Below are 25,138 nucleotides of genomic sequence, written 5' to 3'. Positions count from 1 at the left end.
GTGCCAGGAGTTTCCTTCATGACTGCGGGGATGAAGAATCCTCTGCCACAGCTGTCACAGCTGTGGCAGAAGTCCGTGGCATTTTATCCCATTGCTTTCAATGGGATCGGCACTGCTGAGGGCTCAGCCAATAGCAGCTAGTGCTTAGCTATTCATTCATGAATAGCAATATCTTAGTGCTGGAGTGGTGAGTTTTTTTTGTTTTTTTTTTAATTTTCACACTTATTGCTGATTATCGGGGAAGGGCTTATAGTTCAAGCCCTTCCCCGATAATCATACAGTAGGGCTTGGCACAAAGCAGTGCTTTCAATGGGATTGGCAGCAGTGCCGATCCCATTGAAAGCAATGGGATAGAACGCCGGGGACTTCTGCCACAGCTGTGACAGAGGATTCCTTCATCCCCATGGTCCCCGCGGGGATGAAGGAAACTCCTGTCACAGCTGTGGCAGAAGTCCCCAGCATTCTCCCTATGTTTTCAAAGGGGCTAGCGCTGCTGTGCTGGCCCCATTGAAAGCGCTAGCAATATGCCGCTTCTATACCGGCGTCTTTCTTGCACTGTTAGGCGAGAGTCTTCTCGTGCTCTTGCAGCGCAAGAAAGAAAATATCGCCAGTGAGCGTCCACCCTGAATCAGAGCTGCCAAGATCAGTGTAGGTACCAAGAGTCTGAGCTGCACTGATCACACTAAAAGGGCCACGCTGGCAAAACACTTTTCTTTTTTTTCCCCTCAATCACTGCCCCCACTCACCTGATTACCTGTCAAACTCTGGAGGTCTCCTCCCTGTATTCTGGTCGCTTCCCTGAAACGCAGTCTCCTGTCTGATGCTTATCAGGCACCATCTGGAGATTTATATTTTGCTTTGTTTCACATCAGTCCCATGATGCATCAGCACAGTATTAGCCAAGGTTTACCATTCTGCCTGCTGGGGGGACTGTTACAGGGAACCTGTCACCGGCTATGAGCACCAGAATCTAAGTTATGGTGCTCATAGTGCAGGAGCATGTTTTTTTTCTTCTTCTCTAATAATCATCCACCTCCTGGTGCCTGCTCTGTCAGCTGTCAAAGGTGTGTGTGTGTGTTTTTTTTCCCATAGAAATTAATGGGTGTGCATGTGCACAGCTTGCAGCTTTGAGTTTGCGCACTGAGTGCACAGTCCATACGCTGACTTTCGGGGGTGACTGTATGGGCATTGGGAGGCAGGTAACTATTTATAAAGAAAAAAAAAACAAAACTCCACAGCCTCCTGGGAACCTGCCTTATGAGCACTATGACTTAGTTAAAGGGTATTCATCCCCGGCTATGAGCACCATAAACTATCATTACCTTCTATATTCAGCTAAATAAGCTACTGCCCATAAGTATACAGTTCTGAACTGAGAAAGGGATTGGATCAGATAACCCTGGAGGTTCCTTCCAACTCTACCATTCGGAGTCAGGAGGCTGAATGCCTTTCATATAACTGTGTGACGAGCTGTATCATCATCCATCATCATCCGGCAGTTGCTGTAGTAGATCCATGGAGTAGCATCACAACCCCAAGCAGATCTGAGCTGGTCAGACTTGAGATTACTTGATCATCTCAGAAGAAAAAAATTTATGCTGGGTGTTTCATATAGCAATAACTAACCAAGGTAACACTGTGTGTGTGTGTATATATATATATATATATATATATATATATATATATAGTATAGATAATGAATGGGGGGAAAAAAATCACTGGAATGGCCTTCTAACATGCTCTAAGTGTCACCCTTATCCATGAGGGGTATGTAATGTTACAAGTAATCTCTACTGAATTAAATAGGGTTAAGTTGCTATACTAAACATAGCCTATGAATGAGTGGTGCTGTGTCTGTTATGTGTGCGTTTTCTTTAATAACGTAACACAATTGAATACTATCTGGCCTATTTCATTGTTACATTACACCAGATGTATATCTTATATACACAGGGTTACCATTAAAAAAAATGCACTTTCAGTGTCATATAAAGCTGAAACCATTAAACAGGTGGACATGTGTAGTAGCACAGAGTTGGGATGAAAGTTTTTGTGACTGCAGCTTTTCATGATGTCAGGAACATGGGAGCACCCATGGAACAAGAAGTTTCAGAACACTTATTGTTTATGCAAAGGGAAAAGTTCTGTGAGCCACTTGTAGCTGAGAAACAAGTGGGCTTTGCTTGTAAAAGCCTCAGACCTTTATAAATTCGCCATACAAACTAAAAAGTAAGGTAAGGATTTGGCTATATCAATATAGGGTTATCACAAATGATCTTCCTGATTTAAAACACACAACTCATGTTTAATGACACTCGGATACATACATTTGGTATTAATGGAAACAGAAACTCAAAAGGTTTTGTTGCACAACATCAAAAATGTTCTCCACATCAAAGGTGGTCAATGTGAGCCTCCTTTTGTCATCAAGCCTGTAGTTCCTGCCATACATGCTGTACCGTATCACAACTGACTGATGCAATAGCTACTGTGATGTGTTCTCACAGATCATGCATGGTGGGTGGTAAGGGGGGCATGTAGACTCTATCACACCCCCAGAGGGAAAAATCACAAGGCATAATGCCCGGGGAACATGGAGGCCAAGGAAGTTGGCACGGTCATCACGACCTGCATGGCCAATCCATCTGTTTGGTAGTTGCCTATTGAGTACATCTGCCTTTGTTGTGAAAATAGGGGGAGGGGGGGGGGGCAAGGGACAGGAATCGGGCAGAAGCCGTATCTGTAGTGTCTAGGTCCGAAATTCCCGTAATTGTTTTCTCATGGAAATAGAAGGGGCCGTACCCTTTTTCAGGGCCGCACTATAGCGCAAAACACATTCACCTTAGGGGAGTCTTATGTTTACGTAGACAGGTGGGCTTTCCCTCTCCTGGATTCTGACATTCCGTTTAGAAATCGTGCCCAAAACGTGGAAGGCGGCTTAATCCCTAAATATTAAAGATCCCATGAAACCACTTTCCATTACAGTTTGCATCCTCTCACAGCAAAAAATGCTGCTTCGCTTTGGCGGCCGCTGTTGGGATCTGTAACCATTGCACCCCGTAGGTTTAATATCGCAAACAGTTGCGCAGAGTCCATACAGCCAGTTGCAGGATGTCCAATTCTCTGTGTGCTCTGACTGTGGATTTCTGAGGCCTTCGTGCGAAACCTGCACAGGCGCGCTCCACCGTTTCCACGCTTACTGGTGGACGGACGGATTATTTTCGCATACACATGCAACCTTTTTTCTTAATATTGGAGTAACACCTGCGAATTGTGCGCCCGCTGGGCAGATCTTCATCTATCTTTATTTGAAAATGACATTGCACACTAATAACAGACTGGTAGACGTGCAAATCAAGGACACGAAATACTCTCCTGTCTTATGGCAGCCATTTAGTCTCACATTTCCCTAGTGCTGGCTATGGCCGCCTGCAGAGGGGCGGGTCGGATCCGGCGGCGGGGATTCTCGCCGCGGGACCTGACCCGAGCGCCTGCAGGGACCAACATGTACTCACCCGCGTCCAGCAGCTTCGGCTCTTTCATGTGCCGGCGCATGCGCAGACCGGAGCCGGTGGCGGGTGAGTGGCGAGCCCTGCACAAAAATAGGACATGCCGCGGACGTGGCCAAACCGCGGCCGTCTGCATAGGATTGCATTTGTTAACGCAATCCTATGCAGGCTTCCAACGGCGGAAATCCTGCCGCGGAATTTCCGCCTGTGTGCAGGCGCCCTATGGCAGAATTAAACTTTTTGGGTGTCGTTCAGTGAAACTGTCTAAGAGTAAGATGTCCTTGTTGCCCATAGCAACTAATCACAGGGCAGCTTTTATTTTACATTAGCAGCTTGTCCAATCAGAGCTGTGCTGTGATTGGTTGCTAGGGGCAACAAAGACATCTTACTGTTAGATAAACTTTTTCAGTTTCTGTTTACATTAACTTATGGGTTTTGAGTGTCATTAAATGTGAGTTATGAGTGTCTCACATTAAGAAGATCATTTGTAATAACCCTGTATAATAAGACAATTAAGAGTGGTTTTATACCCAAATAGTATTAAAGGGAGCTTGTCAGCATGAGAATGCAGTCCATTCCACAGGCATCGTGTTATGGAGCAGGAGGAGCTGAGCAGAAGGAATCGAGATGTAAGTGAATATAATACAAGTAGAACTTGTGCTATATCCATTTACATCTCTGTTCCTTCTGAGTTTAGGGGTCCAGTGGGCGGTCCTATTAGTGATTGACAGCTATTTCTGTGTGCACAGTCTATACGCAGCTGTCAATCACTGATAGGACCGCCCACTGAACCCCTAAGTTCAGAAGCAACAGAGGTCCTTAATATCAGAGTGGTGAGGGTCTTCCTCTTGTGACCCCCCTCCAATCAGCTATATTAAGAGGCAGGGGCTTCCCTTCAGACATATAATCTGTCACACGTTGATCTATCACATGGCCCGAGTAAATAGGATTAAGTTGCTATACTAAGCACAGCCACTATACAATGAACAGCGCTGTGACTGTTATGCATATGGTCTCTTCAAATAGCTGCTCGGTGGAGGCGCAAGTGCTGGACCCTTGCCAATCTAATATTGATGACCTATCCTGAGAATAGGTCATCAATATCTTAGTCTCTAAAAACCCTTTTAAGTCTCATTGCATGTCTATATTCATTTAAACAAATCAGTATTTGGCCATGACATTTCAGACACAATGAAACCTTTCTGGTCCACGGGCAGTATGTCACTGCGTTATCCGCGGCCATAGTCTAACAAGATGCAATCATACGCAGGAGCGTATTTGTCTCCAATATGCAAAATCTTGTTTGGGGGTCTATTTTTACATACTGATTCGAAAGGATGTGATTTTGGGTTCACCGATTATCATAGTTTTTCTCTTCTTGTACGTTTCCTAGTGCAGAACAATTTGAGCTGCACGTAGTGTAAGAGGTGAGTATTCAGGAGCGCACATTCTCCCACTAGTTCATGTAGTGTTGTAAAGTAGTTTCAGTACTATGTAGTGAGTCGCCTATAGTTCAGATCCTTCCACCCCATGTTTCATTTGTAAAAAGGTTAGCCATGATTTTCCCATTGCCTTCATCACCCCACTTCCCAGGTCCATCGCAGGCAATTTTCATTTTCACTCTTCATTTTGTATAAAGTACTTCATAGCTAACAGTAGAAACCTCTTGAAATAGAAACAGTGGAATATAGCAGTGGCTCCGTGGCCATTAAGTTATATAATATTTAATGCAAGTTATTAAATTATTACATTAGACTTGTATATACAGCTCTGCATGTTACGTATCTGCATGTAGAATTTGCTGCATCTGAACCCAATGCACTGTTAATACAAGGCAATGGTGCGAACAACTGTGCTGCCCCTAATAAATATATATATATATATATATTATAGATACACCGATCAGCCATAACATGAAAACACCGTGTCTAATAATGTGTAGGGCCATCTAGTGCCACTAAAAACAGCTGATTGAAGCATGGACTCCACAAGACCTCTGAAGGTGGCCTGTGGTATCACCAAGATGTCAGCAGTAGAACCTTTAAGTCCTATAAACTGTGAGGTGCGGTCTCTATAGATCAAACTTGTTATTCCAGCACATCCCAACGATGCTCAATTGGAATGAGATCTGGAAAGTTTGGAGGCCAATTCATCATCATGAATTCAAGGTTTCCCAGAAGAACATTGCCCAGATCATTACATTGTCTCCACCAACGGCTACATAAGCTCTTATGTAGGGCCGAACCAGATGGCCAGCTTTCACTCCCCACATACATCAACCATAGGTTTTCATGACCCTGTCACCAGTTGACCGACTGTCCCTCTCCGGACCCCTGCATACTGGGAAGACCCACAAGACATGCTGTTTTGGAGATGCTCTAGCCATCCCAGTTTTACCCTTGTCAAATTTGTTCATATCCTTGCACATGTCCATTTTTCCCACTTCACAACGTCAAAAGCTGACTCAGTAGCTGTCCTTATACTTATGCTGCATTTATCCCGTGTCACCTGTTATTGGTTTTAATGTTATAAATTATCGGTGTATATATATATACTGTAGTTTAAAGAAAAGGAAAAAAAAGCTCCTGGAATAAGATCATGAATCACTGTCCCAAGAGCACACCGCTGAAGTCTGAGCTCTTCACCAGCACAAGCCAAGAGTCCATCCTGTTCTCCAAGAAAAGTGATACGTATTGTCCCTCCTGTGGGGGAATAAAGCAGGTTAGACCACTTGATTATGGAAAATACATAACCAAATTGTAAGATCCTGCTAATATTATCAAGCATTCATGTGCAGTAGACAAACTGGAGCAAATGTTTCAAAACTACTTCAAAGGAAAAGAGGAGTTGCCCATAGAAAGCAATTAGATCTCCATTTTCCAGAGGTCCTTTGGACAATGAAAGCTGCAATGTGATTGGCCGCTTTGAGCATGTCCAAAATGTTTGGTTTGCACTAATTTTAATCAATCTCTCTTCCAGTTCTATCGTAATTACCATGTTGCCCCAAAATTAGGCCTACCCTGATTTTTCGGGAAAGCTTATGTTTCTTGCAGTCCACGGCCGCTGACAAGATCACTTCCTGGTTACGGGATTCATAAATCCCGCCTCCAGGAAGTGATGGCTTTGGTTCTTGTGTGCTGCTCAGCCAATCAATTCAGCGCTTGCTGAACCAATGCGACAGCTGTGATTGGTTCTTTGACCGCTGCATTGATTGGCTGAGCAGCGGTCAAAGAACCAATCGCAGCCATCGCATTGTGGAGATGGCATTTCTGAATTGGCTGTGTGCAACATACTTAGTGTTATCGATTAATTACAGTTGCTCATAATCGCTTTTTTGAGCAATTACTCAGGCAACTATTGGCCCATATAAAATACCCTATGCTGGGTATAGGCGATGAGAGGTTCCCTTTAAAGGGGTTGCCCTGAGAGGTGAAATCCTCACCCAGATCTGCGGTGTGCAAACCTCCACTTGCGGGCAATTTTCCAAAACTTGGTCATGTGGTATAGTCCCCTTGTCTGTGCCTGTTTTGTCTTCAGTGGGGGCTGGCCGTTTGGCTCAACTTAATAACTAGGCCAGACCTCCACCCTGTCATTGCCAATGCAGAGAAAGAGAAGGGAGCTGGCTTAGTTATTAGGATGAGCCAAACTGCCAGCCTCTGATGACTTAACGGGCCCAGAGAGCGGCCATACCATATGACCCAGTGTCAAGTTTCAGAACCAGCCTGGCAGTGAAGTGTCTGACAGCTTAGGTAAGGTTAAGGTTTTTGCCTCCCTGGACAACCTTTTAAAGGAGATGTCCCGCGCCGAAACGGGTTTTTTTTTTTTTAACCCCCCCCCCCGTTCGGCGCGAGACAACCCCGATGCAGGGGTTAAAAAAACCACCCGCACAGCGCTTACCTGAATCCCGGCGGTCCGGTGACTTCAATACTTACCGCTGAAGATGGCCGCCGGGATCTTCTACCTTCGTGGACCGCAGCTCTTCTGTGCGGTCCACTGCCGATTCCAGCCTCCTGATTGGCTGGAATCGGCACGTGACGGGGCGGAGCTACACGGAGCCCCTCTCTGGCACGAGCGGCTCCATAGAAGAAAGCTGAAGACCCGGACTGCGCAAGCGCGGCTAATTTGGCCATCGGAGGCCAAAAATTAGTCGGCACCATGGAGACGAGGACGCCAGCAACGGAGCAGGTAAGTATAAAACTTCTTATAACTTCTGTATGGCTCATAATTAATGCACAATGTATATTACAAAGTGCATTATTATGGCCATACAGAAGTGTATAGACCCACTTGCTGCCGCGGGACATCTCCTTTAAGCATACAATGTAATGATACAATCTAAAAACTGCAAAAAGGATTCTGAAACATTAAAAGTGCTGTTTTCCTAAAAAAATTGCTGGTGAAACAACCCTAAGGATAGAATCACTCCTTTCAATGAGTGGGATACATTCCACTGCAACAAAATCTATGACGAATCTGCATGTAACACAAGTGGATGTTGTTGTGAATTTGCTGCAGATTTTCACCCCATGTGTCCGTAACCTTTCCATACAAAATAGTCTTTCTGAAAATGTCTAACATTGGTGGCAATGGGGTGACACCTGGAACATAAAAAAATGAAATTCCTCTGGCTGTGGCCTGCTACCCCGCCGATGGTGGCTGCTGCTCTAGTCTTTTGTCTTCATCGGCTGTAGCGGTTACGGGGGTTGTTTACTGACGTCACTGATTCAGCCAATGAGAGGCAGGCAGGAACGTCATCAGTTACATCCCATAAACCTGCCTCGGGGCTTCTACATTAGAAGCCCACCTGACAGGTTTACGTGATGTCACTAGGCCTTCTGGCTGGGTGATGTCACCTGTCAAATACCATGGGACCAGACCACTGAAGCGGCAGTCTGGTGCCTTCGTGCGTAACTCAGAAAACCCCTTTAAGTAAATATGCAGCATTTTTAGTAGGTCTTTTATCTTGCCATCTTTTGCCAGATTTTTTAGGAAGGAAACATGTGGCCTGATGTCCTACTATTTGATATTGGGCCCTGGGTTGACTGAAAAAAGTAATTGATAATGTGACGGGACAGCCCAAAGTCAACTATTGGGGGGGGAGGGGTACGTCCTGTTTAGGCTACAAATATGTACATTTGGTGAAGCGTAAACTAGGAAGAGAGTGGATATTGTAAGCAGGAACTGTGGCTTCTAATTGAGCGAGCGCTCACTGAATGCTGTGTTCACATATTGCAGTTATAGTAACATAGTATGTAAGGCCGGAAAAAGACATATGTCCGTCCAGTTCAGCTTATTACCCCAATGTTGATCCAGAGGAAGGAGTTGTATCTCCTTTTTTTGTTACAACTTTTGCAAAACTGCTGTATATCCCATGTTAAGTTACGAGAGTCGTGTATACCAGATCGATTAGATGTTCTACTGCCTGCTGCTTACCTGTATGTACAATACTCCGTTCAAGGTGATTGTAGCTGCAGCCTCACTGCTACTGAAACTGCTTATTTGCTGCAGGGACCTAGAAGGAAAAAGTATATCTGTAGTTCATGACTGTGCCTGGGACCGGCATTGCTCTGCTTATTTGTAAATGACCTAATTCACTATTAAACTTACAAGTTTTCCTGGCACAGTGACAGTATACAGAGCTGTAGACGCAGAAACCCCAGCCGATCCCTGTGAGGAGCGGGTTCCTGAAAGTCTGCAAGTGCAAAAGAGTTTAGGAAACTTCCGATACTTCTTACGTAGTGCTTTCTACTCCCCCATTCATTGAGAATGGCGGCACATTTTACTTTACACACATATTTCGGGAGCGTGATGGATGGTACCGGTGGATGTTCACACAGCAGAATTTTCTGTGGCTGTTGCATTTCTCCAATGAGGGCTTTCAGAAATCCATGTGTTTACTGCTGATGCAACACCATTCGAATGAATGAAACTAATTTTCTGGACTCCTTCAGACAAGTGCAAAACACAGAGAATAGAACCCATTGACTTCAATGGGTTCATTTCCTATTTATTTTTTACACACACGGTTCTTGCGGTTGTAAATAAATAGGACTTGCTCTATTTTGTGTGCATTTGCGCACCACAGTGCCCCATAGAGGTCTATGGGAGGTGTGCAAATGCGCACATATGTAGGCAATGGGTATGAGCAAAATGCTGTGCATACCCACGAACACGGGCACCTTGTTTGGCTTAATAGCCATTTAAATCAGGATGGGGTGATTCCTCCGCCTATGTGAATTAGCAGTATTTGCGCAGGCACGCACGCAAATTACACTTATTCTCTGCACAAAAAAGTTGCGCAGGAGCGAGTCTATTTTGCAATACGCTCATGTGTCTCTGCCCTTAGGCTTACTTTACACGGTCAAGTGCGACATCAGGCCATGAATGACGACCTAATATTGCGCTCGCCAACATGCGATTTCACCGTAGATGCAGGGTGTTTTATAGCAAAACCGCCTTGCATCACTAAAAGGCTATTTAGTGTAATGAGGTTCAGTGTGTTCTTTTCCCCGCAGTTTAGTGCAGTGTTTCATGCATCATTCATTGCATATTTGCACACCTACCATAGACTTCTCTGGGGCCTTTGCTGTGTGCAAATACGCTCATGTGAAATTGGCCTTGAAGATGTACTTTCAGTAATTGCTGAGGGTATGTAAAGGCCTTATGCACAAGCCAAAGCTATGTACATAGTACCTGCCCAACGGGCCTTTGGTTCTGCATCTTGCTGCCATATGGTGCTTTGGTTTAGTACCGTATTCTTCCCTAGAAGAAATGCTGTTACGGGAAGACACCGCTTGTAATTTAACATGCAGTGGAACATGCAACTTTCTATTTTCTCACGGGTTCCATATAAAATTAGAGGCACATTGAGGTACAAAATAGGTCCATATATTTCTAGTAACGCCGTTTTACAGATCTGTACAACATGAGGTTCATGAGACCTCAGGATTTTATTACTAATTAGAGATGAGCGAAGGGAAATTACTCGAGCGAGTATCGCCATTCTTGAGGACATGCCTGCTTGCCCGAAATGATTCGGGGTCGGGGAAAAAGAGCGGCGGGGAACGGGGTGGGGGGTGGGGGGGCTGAGATCTCTCTCTCTCTTTCTTCCCCATGCTCACTCCTGCAACTCACCGCTCACCCCCTCCGACCCCCGAATCTTTTCGGACGAGCAGGCATGTACTGGAAAATGGCAATGCTCGCTCTACTTGCTCAAGTAATTTGCCTTAACGAGTACGATCGCTCATCTCTATTACTAATCCATAGGCTGTCATCACAGACCTCATCAGTCCAGCTTAGTATTTGACATTTGATGTTCTTTCACAGCCTGTCACTCACCAATCTGGAGTCTTGCAAAGAAGGCATAAAGTCCAGTGAATGGAGCAGTATATCGACCGCTGGTGACATTCAGCCCGGCTCCTCTGTAAAAGGATCCTTCTAAAAGAGGCTGCAAACAGACATGTTACTGAAGACTACAATCGACAACTGTTGTAGATGTTGTTTTTACGCATAGGGTAAACATTAAGGACAATATTATATTATAATTTTTGTCTGAAGTCGCATTCCAGAAAATCAAGTGCAAGGCCTGCCGTAGCTTCCACTATTAGAAAAATGCACTAATGCCCATTAGCAGCTTATTACCTTTTTTGCATGTAAATGAGCCTCCAGGAGCTGTATGCAGAGAACAGCATGTGGTCTGTTCTCTGCATACAGCTCCTTTGTTCTGCCTTGGGGCTGTGAGCTGAATATAATGTAACCAGCACTACTGTGGAGAACACAGCGTGCGGTCCCTGCTGTTATGCTCACCTAAAAATCATCGTTCGGCTGAAAAGTAAACGATGGTAGCACTTGCACGCAACGATTATCCCTCAAAAGACATTGTTTGAGTGAATTTTGAGCAATAATCATTGCATGTAAATGGGCCTTTAGATTGTCCCATGGGAGAAAGTGGTTATAAGTGGCAGAACTTCACCCACTATAGGATACGACGGCTAAATAGGATATTGACTGAGTGATTTGAATTGCAGATTTGGGGTTTACTCCTTTATCTTCCAGATAGTCTCCATCCACTCACCCGTTGGTAATTCTGAAGTTCCTTGATCTCTCCAGATTCCACGTGAATATCACTGATAGTCTTGCAGATGAAGGCTGCAGGCACTTTAGCAGGGGGCACAGTTGGAGCACTTCCAGGAGCTGGAACATGTTCCCTGTCCTTCTTATTCATCAGAAAATCTGCCGGTAAAGGAAATTTGTATTTTAAACTGAAGGATCATTGCATTAGGAAAGGCTGTGAGATCCTAGGATCAGCAACCCTATACCACGTGATGGCCAAGTCACGATCTGCTCCCAGAAGGCAACATTTGGCAGTTATGGGTCAACGTGGTGACTTTGACCGAAAGCAGATTGTTGATGCCCAGAGGTGTGGTATCAGTATTTCTGAAACAGACGCACTTATTGGCTGTTCCTGAACTACAGTATCAAGAGTGTACTAAGACTGATTGAACCATGGATAAACATCTGATAGAAGATTATGGAGCAGCAGGCCGTATGTGGTTGATACTAGGGACGAGGATCAGGTGGCATGTCTGGTATCTCAGCAATGACATGCCACAGTGGAGAAACTGACCCAACAGTACACCAGCTTGGAAGTTAGACAAATTTTCACAATGACCATGAGGCTGACAAGGGTGCCCTTGATGAACCCACATCATCGTCAATAATGCCTTGCATGGGCCTAGGAAATACATCAATGGACCTTAGACACATGGCAGAAGGTCATCTGGAAAGACAAGTTCTGTTTTCTGCCTAATCATAGAGATGGTCGGGTCTGCATCTGGCATAAACAGAATGAATTCATATCCCATGGATGCACTGTTGGGGTGCAACAGGCTTATGGTGGCACTGTCGTAATCTGGGGAGTGTTTTCCTGGCATGGCATAGTACTGTTAGTCATCATATCACAATCTTTGAAGTTTGACCATCTGCACTCATATCTTCAAGAGGTTCATTTTTCAATAGGACAGTGCTGTCATTGAGCTCAGTTCACTAAGGAGTGGTTGGAGGATTATGACAATGAATTCTCCACATTGCCTTGACCTCCAAACTTCCCGGACTGTAGCCAATTGAGCATGTTTAGAATATGCAGGAAAGGGCTGTGAGATCTTTTCTGACAGTGAGGGTGATAAATGAGTAGAACAGGTTGCCACAACAGGTGGTGAGTTTTCCTTCAATGGAAGTCTTCAAACAAAGGATAGACAGACATATGTCTGGGATGATTTAGTGATCCTGCATTGAGCAGGGGGTTGGACCAGATGACCATGGAGGTCCCTTCCAACTCTACCATTCTATGATTCTATCTGTTTCCACTTATCCACAAAATGTGCACCAACTGACAGCACTTGAGTCCCAGATTTAAATCCAACCAAGGGCAACATTTGCATGGAGTTTGTATGGCCTTCCTGTGTTTGTATCAGTTTCCTTCAGGTCCTTTGGTTTCCTGCTGCACTCCTAAAATATATGGATCTGTTAATTGGCTTCCTATGACATTGTCACTAGTGTAATAGTGAAATTAGATTGTGAGCTGTGTTGCGGATAGAGATTGATATGCATGTTTACAGCGCTGTGGGATATGTAACCAGAAATAAATAGGGGCCCTTTTACACAGGATGACCTGTTGGGCGCAGATACGGCCAGACCATCCCAGTGATGATCGTTCCTATAAAAAAACACAGGTATGATCATCGCTGAGTGAATGGGGGTGGAGCGTGGATCATTTCAGCCTTCCTGCTTCCATTCACAGTAAACAGGCAGTCGTTCATAGATGGATGACTGCCTGTTCACACGGGCCGATCGTCATTTAGTCTTTATGCAAACGTAAGTTAAACGACTATTGATTAGAGAACAAATTATAATTTAGTCTGTGCCTGCATTTGGACCTTACAATAATCAGCCTATGTAAAAGGGTAGTAATTAGAGATGAGCGAACGTACTCGGTAAGGCCGATTTCGCAATCGAGCACCGCGATTTTCGAGTACTTCACTACTCGGGTGAAAAGATTCGGGGGGCGCCGGGGGGAGGGGCGTGGCGTGGTGGAGCAGGGGGTAGCAGCGCAGAACAGGGGGGAGCTCTCTCTCTCTCCCTCTCCCCCCCACTCCCCTCTGCTCACCCACGGTGCCCCCCGAATCTTTTCACCCGAGTAGTGAAGTACTCGAAAATCGCGGTTCTCGATTGCGAAATCGGCCTTACCGAGTACGTTCGCTCATCTCTAGTCGTAATTTAAAAAATGGCGCAAAAGCTTTGTAATATAAGGCTATGCTCACATCTGTGTTGGAGTCTCCGGTACAGATCTGGCAAAAAATGCCAAACACAATAGCACAGTATGTTGCACTATTTAAACCAGGAAAATGCCTGAGGGCTGGAAGGACCCCATTCTAGTCAATGAAGGTCTTCCTCCATTTGTTTCTGTCATAGGACGGCTCTAGAATTCCATTTTTCTGCTCCCTTAATGATACAGGAAATCGGAAGGCCGAGCACTATTGTGAATTAAGTCTTATTCGGGTATCCCGGCTGAAACTCACTGACCAGCTGCCCTGCACATAGGTTTGCCCCAATGTAATTTAGTGGAGATAAGGGCAAATGTGGTTTTCTCCTGTTATGTGGCCGTACTAATCATGGCCATATAACGGGACAAAACAAAACCACTGCTGTCAATAGGATTTCAGTGGTTTCGTTTACACTTTCGGGATTCTCATCTGTTAATAGTATGGCGAGATAAGACAGGACTTGCCCTATCTATCCCACATGTAGTAAATACCACGTGCAGGAAAGATCGAGCGGCACCTATCTTCCCACGGCTTTTTTCAAATTTCTGCCCTCTGGTGCCGAGTTTAAAAAGGCGGTCGGATTTGACTTGCGGAATTCGGGGTTGGAATTCCGCTAATGGCCTTCTACGGAGAACTGCTGCTTCCTGCACATCAGAGGAAATTTCCGCTTGTGGCAGGAAAAACGCAGCGTGCTCCACTCTGTGCGTTTTTCCGTCCCGCGGCCCTTCTGCAGTGAGCACGGCAGAAGGGTCACGGGATCCGCGTCATCGCCTACAGGCGTCGCGGCTTTCTCTGTACTGCACACGCGCGCCGATCGGCGCTCCCGCAGTACAGGGAAAGAAGAACCCGGAAAGTGTAAGTATGGAAGCCAGCCGGGCACAGGGTCGGATCCTACTGCGGGATACCACGTGCAGAATCAACCCCTGTCATGTGCAGGCTGCTTTAGGGTATATTCCCATTAGTGAGTTTCTTGCAAGAGTTTCGTCTCATTGCAATATGGATGGAAGTCGCAAGTGAAAATAACACATTGATTTCAATGTGTCTTTACATGAGTGATTTTTCTCTTATAGCGATGCTGCAAAACTGAAAAACCACTGTACGCCCTAATTTTGGCCAATCCCTTGCAAGAATTGCCCCTTATTTCCTATTGGATATTTGAAATGAAATTGCATTGCACTCACATATGATTTGCATGCGAATACGATGCGATTTTTACTATTGAAATTATCGTAAGCACTTGTGATTTTTTTTTCAAGCTCGTGAAAAACACGCATTAAAATAGCAAGCACATAGATGCGCTTCACAAGGTTAAGGCTGGGTTCACACAGACCGGAATCGCTGCAGAATTTCCATGCGGAATGTCCACAAGGCAATTCCGCCCACAGCTCCTAATCCCAGGATTAGCCAGCAAAGTAGACGAGATTTTGCAAAAATCTCATCCACATGCTGCGGCCAAGCCGCACGAAAACTGACGTGCCACGCGGAAAACAAAGACGCTGCATGTCAATTATTTTTTGATTTCCACTGTGGGCTCTCTCCTCTCTATGGGAGAGATAGCCGCAGCGGAAATGCAGGCGGCGAAGCAGCTCCAAAATCCGCAGCTAAAGGCCGTGGATTTTGAGGCTGCGCTTATCCCGTGGGAATCTTGCGGTTTTTCGGTGCGACCAAGCCGTGAGATTTCCAATGGCTTTCCGTCCCGTGAGAACTCAGGCTCAGAGTACAATATTGGTCAATGTTTCCCAGGCCAATTTCGTACTTGCCTGTATACATGCACCCTCAGATAGCTTTAGTATTTGTTTGTATAGCGCCTGCTATGTGCTTACAACTGCACATAAGATGCAAAGTTAGATAAAATCGCACTTCTGCAATAGTCAGCTCTATTAGCTATTGTATGTGGAAGAGTATGAGGAAGCGATATGATATATATGGAGAACTAAGAGGATATATGTGGTAGCTCCGTGACTCAGGTTACAGGATGGAGACTTGGTACAGGATCTAGCAAACGACAGCCCTTATAAATGTTATATAAGCAAATGTCATATAAGCAAATGTCATACAACCGTCACTTTCTCAGCTTTGACCAATCAGAGAGCAGGTATAGTGCATTGGTAGAATAACACTACCAATGCACTGTGTGGATTAGGTAGTCTGAAGATTGGGTCAGTCATCTTGGATAGGTGAAACCGGGACCTCAAAACAAATGGGTTGGAGGGACAGCAGAGAATAACTGTGGGTAATGTACCCCCTCACCCTCTGGTCACGAATTCAGAGGATCGCTTTAAGTTTTGACTCTAATCAGTTCTACTCACCGCTCAGGAGCTGCAAGAATTGGGAAAGTTTCTTCTCCCTGAGAACATGATTGATGAAGTGACTGTGGTGCCTTGAGGGTGCCGGAGAGCCAATCGGGCCCGAGTGATGGTTCTGAGAGCACACAATAATTTTATGATAGAAACATTTCCAGGCCTAATGATGTACTTCATATTGACCTCACTGAGCAGTAAGCAATGGGTAGAAATGCTGAACCATTCTAAGATTAGCTAGATCTACTAAGATTGGCGTTGGTTGGGTCACTACTAGAGATGAGCGAGTATACTCGCTAAGGCACTTCTCGCTCGAGTAATGTGCCTTAGCCGAGTATCTCTCCGCGCATTCCTAAAGATTCGGGGGCCGGCAGAGGGCGGGGAGCAGCGGGGGAGAGCGGGGAGGAACGGAGGGGAGATCTCTCTCTCCCTCTCTCCCGCCCGCTCTCCCCCGCTCCCCGCCGCAACTCACCTGTCACCTGCGCCGGCCCCCAAATCTTTAGGGACGAGTGGGAAGATACTCGGCTAAGGCACATTACTCGAGCGAGTAGCGCCTTAGCGAATATACTCGCTTATCTCTAGTCACTACCACAAGGATTTCTGAGGTAGTGAAAACTGGCATAATATGTAATTCTCTACCTACAGAGCGCTGATCTTTCAGGCCAAAAGCATTTCTATCTCCTTCTTAAAGGGATGACAAGTAGAGAGAATATTACATTCTAAGCCCTGCACCCACAAAAGGACACGCTGCTATTTTTCCTTTAGCTCGTAAAAAACACACATCGGAATGCATCAATTTAATTCAGTGGGTCCGTATTTAGTCTGTATTCAGTCAGTAAAAAATAGGGACTGAACAAACAGACAATATGCCCCTGTGAGTGGACCTTAGTATTATAAGCCTTTCTGATATTTTAGAAAATAGTAATAAAAGTTAATGGGGTTGTGTGAAATAAGTATCTGCTTTAATCTTCAGGTACAGCATCACCCTTGTCCCTGGGTTGTGTCTGGCATTGCAGCTCAGTAACCTACAGCTAACCTGCAATACCACACACAACCCAAGGACAAGAGCGGTAAATAGCAAAAACATTTTCTATTCTACAACCAAACCGTGTTTTTATTCCATATGAATTTCCGCCCCCTAAAATAAGAATAGTCTCGCTTGAACTCCCAATCAATAGTTATCAATAAGGGTTGGTTCACATCTGTGTTGGAGCCTCTGGTTGGAGGTTCTGTCGCAGATCCAGCACAAAATACGGGAAGAAAAAGCATGGCATTTCCCAGTAAAATGCCAGGCAGCTGAGCGGAAAATGAACCAACCCCATTATAGTCAATGGGGTCCATTGGGCACTGTTCATCAAAAGACGGAAATGTTTGGCATGGGGATTCCCTGTTCCTGCTCCTCGAATGGAGCAGGTAACCGGATGCGAAACCACTCTAACTTTAGTGAGTCTTAAATAGGCGTGTTTGCTTCGTACATGGAGGCCAATGTCATAATTCACTACAGTCTGTCACAGTGGTAAATTCATGATCATGACATGAGGTTTATAAAGACGGAGACATGGCCTTGGATAAGAAGATGCAGAGAAATCAAAACAGTCGTAACCTGCGACAAATAAGTTCTATGACTTCAGCACAGCTAAGAAGACATTATAGCTATAATCTACTACTGAATTTAATTTCTGCATTTTAATTGAGGTGATTCTGAAATAGTTGAACGTAACAGTAAACCGAAGTATACACAAACGTGTAAAATGTCACACATATAGCACATCTTACTCGTGGAGAGTCTTCATGTCCTTTTCGTTTGCTTTTTCCTTCACGGTCAGAGTGCCTAAGAAAAAACAGCCAGGAGTATCTGGGGGACAACTTGGAAGTTTGTGCCCCTGTCCCTTTCCTCAATACCTTCTCTACTGTGGTGTCAGAGGTATGTGGGGGTGTTAACATAGGAATTTCGGCTGAGGGTGAAGCTGTGTTGGAGATATCCTATGACATAAAAAAGAAAATATATCCCGTTACTGCTTTACCCTCTAGAGCAGTGATCTTCAGTCACTGGTTCAGGAGCCTATGTGGCTCACCATATAACCCCTGAGTTATGACCATGTATACTGCCATTCACATTACTGCAGCTATATACTAAGCACCAACCACTTCCAATTCACATGGCATAATACTTGGGCCCAATTTAACACTCAAATATTTAGCAGCAAAAGTTTTCACAAGTTTTTGTGTCTCCACCATAAGGCCAAGGATCACATGACAACCCTGCTACCTCACATCTAATGGAAGTGAATGTGGTCATGTTTTGACTTGCAAGCTGATGAAAAAGGACACTTGCAAGAAATGCATCAGCTTTGCTGCTTCTTGCATGGTGGCTCAGTGTTAGCAGTGTTGATTTCAGTGCTAGTGTCCTGAGTTCAAATCCCACTAAGGAGAACCTCTGAATGGAGTTTGCATGTTCTACTAGTGTTTATGTGAGTTTATGCTGTTTGTAGTCAGCGAGTGTCAGCCCAGCCGGAGGCTTGTTGGGTCTTTTTGAGCGTCTGTATGGAGATATTGTGAACATCCCACCATAAGATGCACACAGAAGTATCACTTGTATTTTCATGTATGTACTATGTGGAAAGAAGCTGTGAATTAAATCAACTCACATTTAAAAACTTTTCAAACTATTCAAACCATGACAAGATGATGATATTGATGTAACACAGCAAATGCAATACTTGGCATCCATAGAAATAGTTTTTTAACTTTGTTTTACCAACCTACCATATGTGGTCAGAATGATATTATGGGAAATTATATTTGGTAACAGGCTGTAGTCAAATTGGGGACACAACTATTAATTTTTCATGTACTGACCCAAACATCTCTGACCGTACCCAATATATATTTGTGGAGCCCCCGTTTTAATGTACTGATTCTTTACACCACTGAAAGAAGCAATTTCTATAGGAAAGTAATATTATTCCTAATTATGAGCCTGAAAATGTAAGAATTGGTTCCTAAATTTTATATGCCTTTTTCGTAGTGTACAGCATTTGCCAATCCCAGCAGTTTTGCATGTGCAGAAGTCTTTTTCATATTTTAAGCATATTAAATCAAGCCATTTTTATCACTATTACACAGTATTCATTCAGTACTGTATAAAAAAATGTAAAAAGACGTACCTCTAGTTTAGATCCTCTGTTCTTATGTGTACAGGCGGGACAGGCACTGAGAAGAACCAGAAGGACCCCCATGCTAATGGTCATTAGTACACAGCGGAGGGGGACAGGTTTGCCATCTGCATTCATTGTACTTACTGACCTAGGTGACTCGCGACTATACTCAATCAATGAATCAGTGATATCCGGAAGCCACAGTCCACGTGTCCTCAGCCGTGTCCTAGACAATCTCACCTTAATGCTCCCTATGAACACAATCTATCCAGTTTGAGAAATGCTATCGTACAAATTTATGATCTTAATAGTAATATTAAATATCTATGTCTCCACACCCGGCTGCTTTCTGAGGTCTATGTTGTCCCCCGTGCTGTTGTCTCCACTCTGGCAGTATCTCCTTCTTGAGGCTGGCTTGTCCTCAGAGTATAGATAACAGAACACTTGACCCAACACCCCACACGCATATTGAGAAGTTTTTTGTGTGTTTCTTCCAAGAAACAGAGTTAGAAGAAATTTGAGTGAGTGTAATGTTTAAGGATGCAGTCAGGAGGAGTACACGATCTTAATTCCATTTTGGCTCTTAAACTTTATGCAAGTTCCGTGTCACTATTTACTTGTGACCAATGTTCCCTCTCGGTTGTGTACCTTCAAGGGGGAACAGTTGTAATAGGAATCGTAGTGGAGAGTCTCATTTAGGAATCACCTATTTAATATTACCCTGTATTACGTATTTATCAGGACATTTTTCTTACTCTGTAGTGTAATTGAATTGAAGGGCACACAGGCATTGCTTTGCACATGTTCCCACCACTCTTCATTTTGACTTTTGGAAAATATGGTCTTGACTTTTTCTAAAAACAGGACAGTGTCTCCCCTGTGAAGAAGCGTGTTTACTGTAAAAAGGCCAAAGTGTCTGCTGTGTGTACATAAGAACTGATGAACTTTCCAATAAAGAACCTTCAATGTAAGAAAATCAGGGACAAATGGTAAGGTTACCACCATGCGTGGAGACTAGACTATTTTTGCAAGACGGGCTTGTGCTAGATAATACACTAACTCATATGAACTCTAGAGTCTTCTAGTAAGGAAGGAAACTAGAGAAGGATCAAATGATTTGTCTGTGATATTGAAGACTGTAATACAGAAAAAAGAGGTGTCGTGTATGGATGAATATGACTGTTGCCTATGTGGTAAGCACAGAAAGATGTATGATTCATATATGTAAATGTATGGGTTTGCAAAATTCTTAATGATAGGATAATGCTTCACAAGGGATGAAAGCTTGTGGACACTACTTATATCTTTAGTTATAGCATTTCAGTTTCGTACATAGGCAATAACTGTAAAGATAGAAAACATTGTATAGTTGAAACAATGACTTATACATAGGGTTACCTCTTTCAACCCAAAATACCAAGGTAAAAAGGGAACATGGTTTGGGGGAGTGGTAATACATAAACACACTATAAGACAACTTTTATAACTCGGTAGGCTTAGAAATATTATACTTGTAAGTGATGCATTCACCATATAGTAGTTAGATATCAGTTTTCCGCAGTGATACTGATTACATCGCAGTTACCTTAAGTGACCACAGGTGACATCTTCTCCAACTAAAATCATCCACATTAGTTTTTCTTTTTCATCTCCCAGAATACCGTAAAGATTTTACTCCCTTTTTCCACTCTCGGACCATAACCTCCTCTCTTTCTCTGTCAAGCTCCCTAACATCTCTCTAGACCCTCCTACCTACCGTACTTACAGGAACCTTCAGGCCATTCACACCCAGGACTTTGCTGAGTCTCTACAGTCCTCTCTGTCCCCTATCTCTCTCCTCTGGTGCCCCAACCTGGCTGACGCACACCACAACACCGCTCTTAAACATGCCCTGGATGAAGCAGCAACCCCCGTGACCCAAGCCATCTGATGCAGACCGAGGCAACCCTGGCTCATGCCTCAAACGCGATTCATCCAAAGGTGCTCTAGAAGTGCTGAACGGCTGTCGAGAAAGTCGCAAACATCCACGGACTTTCTCCACTACAAATTCATGCTTAGAACCTACAACCTCACCCTCCACCATGCCAAACAAATTTATTTCACCTCTCTTCTCTCCTCACTATCGCACAACCCTAAACAGCTCTTATGATATTTTTCATTCCCTTCTCAGCCCTAAACTGCAGCCCCCAGTGACAGATTTCGGTGCTGAAGAGCTGGCTGCCTACTTCAAAAAGACAATTGATGACATCCGTCAGGAAATAACTTCCCAATCTCAGACTAGCCCTGACCCTAGTCTCATCAATACTGCATCTAGCTCCTGCTCACTGTCTGTACTCAGACCAACAACAGAGGAAGAAGTCTCCAAATTGCTTTCCTCTGCGCGCCCCACAACCTGTGCTAGCGACTCTTTCCCATCACACCTGCTCTGGTTCCTCTCCCCAGTGGTTATCTCCCATCTCACCACTATATTCAACCTCTCTCTGACCGCTGGCATCATTCCTTCTTCTTTCAAACACGCCATTATATCCCCACTGCTAAAGAAGCCGACATTTGACTTGACTGATGCTGCCAACTACCGACCCATCTCTAATCTCCCCTTCATCTCCAAACTATTGGAACGCATGGTTTACTCCCACCTTGTAAGCTACCTATCAGAGAACTCTCTTCTCGACCCCCCACAGTGTGGCTTCCGACCCCTGCGCTTGACAGAAACTGTCCTTACAAGGGTGTCAAGCAACCTCCTGACAGCCAAATTGAGGGGCGATTACTCCCTACTGATTCTCCTCTACCTCTCTGCAGCATTCAACACTGTTGACCACAAACTCCTCCTCAGTATGCTTCGCTCTATCGGTCTCCCACTACTGATCTAACCGCTCATTCTGCGTCTCCTTTGCTGGCTCTACCTCCTCTCCTCTTCCCCTTGCTGTTGTGGTCCCATAGGGCTCAGTCCTCGGCCCCCTCCTTTTCTTCATCTACACAGCCTCTATTGGACAAACCATCAGGAGATTTGTCCTCCAATACCACCTCTACACTGATGACACCCAGCTATACACCTCTTCTCGTGACATCTCTGCACCTTTCCCCAAAAACATCACCGACTGTCTGTCCGCTGTCTCTAATACTATGTTCTCTCTCTACCTAAAACTAACCCTCTCTAAAACTGACCTACTGGTGTTTCCACCCTCTACTAACCAACCTCATCCTGACATCTCCATCTCATGCCCGCTGCCTTGGGGTCATGTTCGACTCTGATCTCTCCTTCACCTCCTATATCCAATCGCTGGCCAGAACATGTCAGCTGCACCTCAAGAAAATCGCAAGAATCCGCTCTTTTCTCACTGTGGACACACTAAAAACACTCACTGTTGCCCTCTTCCACTCCCGCCTTGATTATTGCAACATGTTGCTGATCGGCCTCCCCCTCGCCAGACTCTACCCTCTACAAGTCATCCTGAATGCGGCAGCCAAGCTCATCTTCCTATCCAGCTGCTACTCGGATGCCTCTGCTCTGTGCCAGTTGCTACACTGGCTGCCCGTTAAATACAGAATTTTATTTAAACTCATGACGTTCATCCATAAAGCCCTTCACAGCGCAGCGCCACCCTACATTGCCTCCCCATAACAATTCATCACCCAACCCGGGCTCTCAATTCTGTTAATGAAACCAGACTGAGTGCCCCTTTAATTCAAGACTTCTCAAGAGCTGCACCAGTCCTCTGGAACGCACTACCAAAGGTTATCCAGGCAATCCAGAACTCACGAAATTTCAGGCGTGCTCCAAAAACATACCTCTTCAGGGAGGCATACCACATTCACTAAAACAAACCTCTCTGTACTCTGCCTGATAACATGCTCCCTGACCTATTGACTGCAATCCCTGCTAGCTACCATCAACTGCCCCTGCAGCCTTACCGATTCTGCCGCCACACGGCTGAACATCTGACCATTGTTTATGTGTATAGCATCCCTCACTCTTCAGCTCGCTATACCGTGCACATCTCCAACCCCTTTACCCTCTATATCACCTCATTATTTGCAGTATGTAAGCTCGTTGGCGCAGGACCCTCAGCCTTATTGTTTCCATCTACTGATTACTATATGGTTCTGTAATTCTTTTACTTTTGTCTTTCTGTATTCCCCTTGTCTTTGTAAGGGCTGCAGAATATGTTGGTGCTATACAAATAAAGATTATTATTATTATCAAGCCATGTCTCATAGTAACATAGTATATTAGGCCGAAAGGAGACATTGTCCATCGAATTCAGCCTGTTTTCACCCCCCCCACCTTGTTGATCCAGAGGAAGGAAAGAAAATCCCAATGAGGCAGAAGCCAATTTAGCCCATGTGGGGGAAAAAATTCCTTCACGACTACATAATGGCAGCCAGAATAATCTCTGGATCAACATTTTGAAAGTTCCCACCTGACTACAAGACCCGGATCAAGAACCCCGCTGGTTATTTAATGTCTATATCCTGTAATATCTTAGCGCTCTAAAAAGATGTCTAGTTCCCTCTTAAAATCCTCTATGGATTTTGCCATCACCACGTTCTGAGAGCTTATTCAGATAAGTGTATATCAGCCACCGACCTATATGTGCTATCATCTGAGCGGTCTCCCCCTTCTTTCTCCGTCCCCGGCTCTCTGCTTCTCTAGTCCCCTCTGACTGCTTGCAATAGGAGGGGGCGGGATGGGGAAGGGCTAAGCTCACCATCATCCCGCCCCCTCCCATTGCTGGCTGTGGACAAGGGGCGTGGAGGGGGTCAGGAGCTTAGCTCCGCCCCCTCCAATTGTAAACAGCCGTAGGGGAGGAGAGAGGCAGAGAGCCGGCAAGGGAGAGGAAAGGAGGAGTCAGCTCAGATGGTACTGTATATTGTCCGGACGTGAAAACAGCGGCCGATATATATTCTAGAAATATTCTAGATAAATGTTCTAGAAATACAGAAAGTACAACTCTAATTCCCAAAAAGTTGGGGCACTGTGTAAAATGTAAATAAATGTAAAGAACAAAAGATTACAATGATTCGGAAATCTCATATAACCATATTTTATTCAGAGTTGAACATAGAACACATATCAAAAGGAGAAAGGAGAAATTCTTCCATTTCATTTTTAAAAAAAAAACTCATTATAGGTTTTTTTTTTCTGTAAATGCCTTAAAAAAAACTTGAATGATTTTAATTTTCTTTCTGGATGTTGGATTTTACTTTCTTTACTTTATTCAACCAGTGAGATTGGCAGGCGTCGCATTCAAATCAGGGATTGTCATTAGGATTGTCGGGTATCTTAGAGCTGACATGTTATAAAAGTCTATCTTCAACCATGCTCATTTTCAGGACTGACTCACATGACTTTACACAGAGATCATTGCTTCTTCTGACAGCGGAGTTTCTTGATTACTTATAAAAGTGCCAAAATTTGCTGCAGTCATCTATGGCGGCATACCATTTATAAGAAGAAAACAAGGGGAATGTCCCATGCCAAAAAATCTATATTCTTATTACCACTAAATTAAAAAATCATCCATGGTTATAAACCATCTACTCAATCATCATTCCATATGCAAAGGGCTACCCACAAGGGTTTAACACTATGATGTAGCGAGCCCAGTGTCAGTCCCTAAGCATAGGGGACAGTGGAGTGGGACTTTTGAGCCTGCCCCTTTCACAGATCCTAAGTCACTAAATCTTGGCAGGAAGTATGGAGATAAGACGCTGCCAGGACTTAAGGACATTGTGGACACATCCCTGTGTGAGAGGGGAGCACAGCAACAGGAAGGAGAGACCCTGGGAACCTCCTTGAACCCACCAGAACCCAGAAGAGACAATGGGGCCAACGAAGATCAATTTCT

General features: G+C 44.6%; 1 protein-coding gene across 1 annotated transcript; it reads right to left on the bottom strand.

Annotated features, from left to right (window-relative positions):
* Positions 1–5,221: 5,221 nt before the first annotated feature.
* ERFE (erythroferrone) lies at positions 5,222–19,701 on the bottom strand. Its single transcript, XM_066598318.1, has 8 exons — positions 19,299–19,701; positions 17,908–18,114; positions 16,141–16,252; positions 11,584–11,741; positions 10,848–10,956; positions 9,117–9,201; positions 8,943–9,021; positions 5,222–6,211 (listed from the first exon to the last, which is right to left on the bottom strand). Exons 1-8 carry the CDS (start codon positions 19,422–19,424, stop codon positions 6,113–6,115), a joined length of 975 nt encoding a protein of 324 aa, XP_066454415.1. The 5' UTR covers positions 19,425–19,701; the 3' UTR covers positions 5,222–6,112.
* Between the last annotated feature and the right edge of the window lie 5,437 nt (positions 19,702–25,138).

This window comes from Eleutherodactylus coqui, chromosome 1 (genome assembly GCF_035609145.1).
Source record: "Eleutherodactylus coqui strain aEleCoq1 chromosome 1, aEleCoq1.hap1, whole genome shotgun sequence".
Lineage (NCBI taxonomy): Eukaryota > Metazoa > Chordata > Amphibia > Anura > Eleutherodactylidae > Eleutherodactylus > Eleutherodactylus coqui.
This window is presented reverse-complemented; position numbering and strand designations above follow the sequence as displayed.

Excerpts from the sequence above, each read along its gene's own strand:
- ERFE (XM_066598318.1), bottom strand. The coding sequence starts at position 19,424 with ATGAATGCAGATGGCAAACCTGTCCCCCTCCGCTGTGTACTAATGACC. Across the intron at positions 10,957-11,583 it reads AACTTCAGAATTACCAACGG|CCTCTTTTAGAAGGATCCTT; the intron begins GTGAGTGGATGG and ends GTCTGTTTGCAG. Across the intron at positions 6,212-8,942 it reads ACGGAGTATTGTACATACAG|GAGGGACAATACGTATCACT; the intron begins GTAAGCAGCAGG and ends ATTCCCCCACAG.